Source organism: Nerophis lumbriciformis, linkage group LG17 (genome assembly GCF_033978685.3).
Source record: "Nerophis lumbriciformis linkage group LG17, RoL_Nlum_v2.1, whole genome shotgun sequence".
Lineage (NCBI taxonomy): Eukaryota > Metazoa > Chordata > Actinopteri > Syngnathiformes > Syngnathidae > Nerophis > Nerophis lumbriciformis.
In genome coordinates, this window is record NC_084564.2 from 22,256,590 (window position 1) to 22,262,589 (window position 6,000).

The following is a 6,000-nucleotide window of genomic DNA, read 5'->3' on the forward strand; positions in this document are numbered from 1 at the left end:
AATGGTAATTGAGGTTCCTGGCTTAAGAATAGGGAACATACAGTAAGGTCTCGAAATCTGACGGCCAAGTCACAGCTTATCGGAAAATGTAACCCTAGTGCGTCCTAATTCTGGGGGTCCAAATGAGAAAAAGTGAATGGAGATGAAGGGGGGGGGGGGTGTAAAAAGGGCAGGAAATGGTAATTGAGGTTCCTGGCTTAAGAATAGGGAACATACAGTAAGGTCTCGAAATCTGACGGCCAAGTCACAGCTTATCGGAAAATGTAACCTTAGTGCGTCCTGATTCTGGGGGTCCAAATGAGAAAAAGTGAATGGAGATGAAGGGAGGGGGGGTGTAAAAAGGGCAGGAAATGGTAATTGAGGTGCCTGGTTTAAGAATAGGGAACATACAGCCATAACGAACAGAACAACCGCATGTGCATGTATAGCCTTATCTATATTGGAAAATGTATGTGTGTAAGAGAGAATCAACAGCTGATACAATGGACTCATACTATAATGAAAGTAAGTCATTGATTTCCAGAATATGTGTAATTTATTAATGCTGAAATTCTGACAACTGACGTTTCAGCATTAAGGATAGTTTACGCCATTTACGCGATACAATGGACTCATACTATAATGAAAGCAAGTCATTGATTTCCAGAATATGTGTAATTTATTAATGCTGAAATTCTGACAACTGACATTTCAGCATTAAGGATAGTTTACGCCATTTACGCAAGCATTCTTCTTCTCCTCTTTGGGCTTGCCGTTTAACCATCAAACAAACGCCATGGGAACATCGCCCCCTGGAGTTACAAATTCCGATGGGTAACAGATTTCGGTACAACACCGGTTCGGTTCGGAGGTGTAAAAAGCAAAACAAATTGTGCGAGCAGCAGCATTCGTGAGGGAGGGGCAGAGACAGAGAGAGCGAGAGAGTTATGATAAACGTGTATGCGTCGCCAGGCTCTGCTTTTTATCCATAGATTTATCAGATTAAATTTTTTATTATATATAGCAGGTGTGTCAAAAGTGTGCCCCGGAGGCCATTTGCGGCCCACAGCTAATGTTTTAAAGGCCCACGGCACATTCTAAAAATACTATTAAAATAAACAAAAACATAACAAACGTGAAATAAAAAAGGTTAAATGTAATTTAGAAAAAGTTGCAATGTTGACTAATAAAACAAAGCTGGGTTTTTTTCTCTTTCAAACTGTCATTGCTCAAAACATAATATTGAATCAAAATCAATGTTATTATGAATTATTGACCTATCCAAGGTTCCGATTACTTCACATCAAATATTCCACTAAGAAAAATATTTTTGGTGGAAGATTTTGCAAATTTGGTGCATAAATAACCCAAAAATTTATATTTTGTTGTTTTCTTACTGTACCAAAAATGAACCGAACCGTGACCTCTAAACCGAGGTACGTACCGAACCGAAATTTTTGTGTACCGTTACACCCCTAATATATATATATATATATATATATATATATATATGTATATATAAATAATCCGTTCATGAATGTGTATGTCCGTTCGGCCACCGTGTTCAATGGAGAAGACTGATCTACAAAATGTGCAGGCGGCATACCCCTTCCCCTTCGAGCTATCCTGGATGAACTGAAATTATTTTTTCCAATCATTTTGGAACTTGCAAGCGTACTTCTTCTTACTCCTCGTCGCCATGTCTCTTCTTCGTTCTTCTGCTTCGTCTCTGTTATGTTTTTGGACATTACTACTTGCCGTAGTTTTGAAGCAATGCATGATGGGAATCCGGATGTTGTGTGTCAGTGTATTAACGTGCCGGCTGGAAAAAACACGCGCTGAGAAATAGCTCTGTGCCTGCCTACTTTATGGGTTATAGACCTGTGGATAACGGAGACATATATAATAGTCTTCATTTCAGGTGAGTGAGGACGCTAAAGGCAGTGCCTTTAAGGCACACCCCCAATATTATTGTCCGGGTGGAAATCTGGAGAAATTCGGTAGAATGGTTGCCCCGGGAGATTTTCGGGAGGGGCACTGAAATTCGGGAGTCTCCCGGGAAAATCGGAGGGTTGGCAAGTATGGTGTACTGTGGACTGTGTGTGACACCCTGTTCTTTTTGTTTCTATCAAAAAAAGGTATGTCTGTTATGAGTTTTTTGGCATAGTTTATTGTAGAAAAATATAAAATGGGTTGATGTGAGTGGGAACAATGAGGTAAATTGCTGTACATATTAAAGACCCTTTTTCTTAATATATATTTTTGTTATTTGCTGATGTGTATATTTTATATACTGTTTTTTATTTAATTAATTTATTTGAGACTATTTTATGCTTTATTTCCCTTTTATTATTATTATTATTATTATTCAATGTTTATCAATCAATCAATGTTTATTTATATAGCCCTAAATCACAAGTGTCTCAAAGGGCTGCACAAGCCACAACGACATCCTCGGTTCAGATCCCCCATAAGGGCAAGGAAAAACTCACAACCCAGTGGGATGTCAAAGAGAATGACTATGAGAAACCTTGGAGAGGACCGCAGATGTGGGTGTGGTTTTGTAAAACAACTTACGAGTACTGTAATGTAAAACCATTGTGTTTAATGTGTAAAAAACTGAAAAGATATGTTAGAGTAGGGCTGGGCGATATGGCCTTTTATTAATATCTCAATATTTTTAAGCCATGTCGCGATACACGATATATATCGCGATATTTTGCCTTAGCCTTGAATTAACACTTGATGCATATAATCACACCAGTATGATGATTCTATGTGTCTACATTAAAGCATTCTTGTCCATACTGCATTAACATATGCTCATTTTAAACTTTCATGCAGAGAGGGAAATCACAACTAAGTCAATTGACCAAAACTGTATGTTTTAAACAGTTATTAAGCAGTGGCACAAACATTCATGTCATTTCAAAACAGAAAGTGCAAGATTGTCAGAGACATTTTAAAACAAGCTGTGAGTGCACTTTTGTGCATGATGTCACTAAGATGACATATCAAAACCACACTAAATTAAAGTGCACTTTTTGTACAGAACGCCACTACAATAGTTTAAAACAAAGTGCACTTTTGTGCATGTTACACAAGATATTTTAATAACTGTCAAATAAAAATGAGCTGCATAATAGGAAATCAAATCGCTATGTGGTAGGTTACTGCGGACGTTATCTCCTTCTGTTGTTGACTATTTTTTTCATACAGTGTTGATGTGGAAATGGTTGCCTCAGCATTTTGTTGGTGTGGCACCAAACGGATGCCACACGATGCTACATATTAGCAGTATTGCTACTTTTTGTAGCAACGCTTTTGCCCCACACTTGACAAATTACGGTTGTCTGTTCGACATATTCCCACTTGAAGCCAAACCACCGCCAGAGGATGGACCCCGTGCTGTTTTTCTTGGGAATTAATTCTTCCTTCATTTGTTACCAGATTCGCACCTTCTTTCTCTCGTATTACCACTCGCACCACAGCTAACGTTACCCATGCCGCTACCTCTCTGCTCCGAGAGGGTGTATACGTATGTAAGAAGGTGTGCTTGCTGTCTGTGAGAAGGAGAGACAAGAGTGAAAAAAGCCTACAGTGTAATGCCTGCAGCTAAAAGCTACTGCATGAGAACGTATACTCGAATATCACGATAGTCATTTTCTATATCGCACAGAGACAAACCCAGCCCTAGTTTCCATCCATTTCCTGTCTGTCTATTAGTAAACTACATTGGTTTTGTAAAACAACTTGTAAGTACTGTAATGTAAAATTATTGTGTTTAATGTGTAAAAAACTGAAAAGATACGTTACAGTGAATGAAAGAAGGAAAAATTGTAACAAGTTTTGTTGCACCAGGACAGACAACGCCATCAAAAACCACTGGAACTCCACCATGAGGAGGAAAGTGGAGCACGAGGGCTACCTGCAAGATGGCTGCCCTAAGACTTTCACTTCCTCGTACAGCGGCAGGAAGAGGCGCCATTACTCGCCGTGCCCCCCGCCGACGGTGCAGCGTTGCGACCTTAGCCCACCGCCTCCTTTGGCGTAACCAAACACGGTCGGTCTTCTTTCTACGGTCTTCTATTAGGTCTCACTTGTTGCCTCAACTTATTGATGCTTGTCTGTGTCCTAGATGGCAGGATGTCATTTTGATGGGCGTCCCCTGATGGACAGTTTTAATTTCATCCCTGTGAGTTTTCATTTTTGCGTTTAACCGTGTGATCTTTAACTCCACACTTGAAATCAAACCTGTTGTTTCCACCTAGCATCCAATACCAGATTTGCCGGAGTACACCTTTTGTAGCTAACTGTTTGTTTTGTCTCCACTCCTTGAACGATTGGCTCCTCATGTCCATTATCACGCGTGTTCTCAAGCATCGTAACGCCTCCTGTCCTCTCAGGGCTCAGAGCAGTACTCGGCCTGGTCCGACAAAGCGTCTGATGACACGCTCAGCTTGGAGGAGCATGTGGACAACATCTTCTGGGCCAAGGCGCAGAACCGCAGAGGAGCTTCCTCCCAAATGTCCATGTCCCCCAGCAAGTTTTTGGCTGTGGAGGCCAGCACGGTGCTGTCCAGCGTGCACACCATTCCAATTTTGGGTGAGACCATAGAACTCATTCCTCTTCATCATATTATCTTCATTAGATTGCACACAATGGACTGAAGCCAGGTTGGACCTCTCGGAGATGATGTCGAGGCAAGACCAGCCTGCCTTTGCCATGCTCCTTCAAGAGAGTTGCTTGGGAAATGCGCCGCCTTCCTGCGCCAAGTCCTGCACTCCAGTTTCCGCCAAGATGTCCATAGCAACAAGGAGTTATTAGTTGAAATTGGTTTAATCCTTCCTACTATAATTTGTTTTTGACATTGCGTTAAAACACAACATAATTGGTCTTAATGTCATTCGCACAAACGTGGTAGTCCGAAGAAGGCAATGAGAGAGGAGATAACCGCAAGACAACTCCTCAGTAAGGAAAGTACCGATTGGCTGTCAAAGAAGTTGCCATATGACGTCACTGCAACGGACGCTGTGGAAGTGATACAAAAGTACATTTAAAACATGCTAATTATGATTAGAACACAAATGAACTATCTTCTCTTGATTCTTAGTTTGTGTTCTTTTTCTGTATTATTAAATGCTAATGTATCTACTCAAATACTGGAGGGCTGTGAAATGCACCAATAAACTGAATTAATTGACTGGCTCATTAACAAACGATTGGGATGTTGCAGTGATTTATTTTAGCGTGACATCAAAAATTACATCTCGCTTTTTAATAGGGTTGCACCGCACTGTTTGCGGTGGCGACTTGTCCAGGGTGTACCCCGCCTACAGCCCGAATGCAGCTGAGATAGGCTCCAGCACCCCCCGCGACCCCGAAAGGGACAAGCGGTAGAAAATGGATGGATGGATGGGCCCCTTTAAGTGAACGATGAGAACCGATTCACATTTGTGAGCTATTAGTTTGGGAGCTGTTCTTTATGCACATGCAGGTACAGCATAGGCATTGCCCATCTGACTGGCAACTGAAGTATTGGAACTAATATTTGTTTTATAGAAAATATGTATATATAAATAGTTTTTCTATGAGTTTTTTTTATTTATACAGTCTGAATGCTTATGTATATAGTATAATATTGAAACAACACATTCAGAACATTCGTTCTCAGGACTGGACTGTGCACCTTACCTCCTTTTGCACGATTTTTCTTTTTCTTTCCTTCCTATGTTTTTGCATATTTGTAGATTGTCACACTGATACTGGAGTTGCTTTTAATCTCATTGTACCTGTGTATAGTGAAAATAAAATACATTCTATTCTATGGTTCACTTTTCTGATATGTACAGTCATTCAAACATATATACATCAACATACACATTTAAACGTCCTAATTTTTTATTCCAGTTGTATTATTACTTTTTATATCCATTCATCTATCTTCTTCCGCTTATCCGAGGTCAGGTCGCGGGGGCAGCAGCCTAAGCAGGGAAGCCCACACTTTTCTCTCCCCAGCCA

The 6,000-nt window shown here is 40.5% G+C and overlaps 1 protein-coding gene across 2 annotated transcripts in view; it reads left to right on the forward strand.

Annotated features, from left to right (window-relative positions):
* Positions 1-5,187, forward strand: part of LOC133614218 (myb-related protein A-like) — a 66,325-nt gene extending 61,138 nt beyond the window's left edge. The window contains exons 3-6 of one of the 2 annotated variants that reach the window (XM_061972057.2): positions 3,841-4,042; positions 4,118-4,174; positions 4,386-4,550; positions 4,631-5,187. In XM_061972057.2, coding sequence (XP_061828041.2) covers positions 4,118-4,174; positions 4,386-4,550; positions 4,631-4,675 — 267 coding nt within the window. In that variant the 5' untranslated portion in view covers positions 3,841-4,042 and the 3' untranslated portion in view covers positions 4,676-5,187. Of the gene's footprint in view, positions 1-3,840; positions 4,043-4,117; positions 4,175-4,385 lie in introns of both variants that reach the window. The other variant, XM_061972056.2, reaches the window with a different exon arrangement.
* Positions 5,188-6,000: the final 813 nt, after the last annotated feature.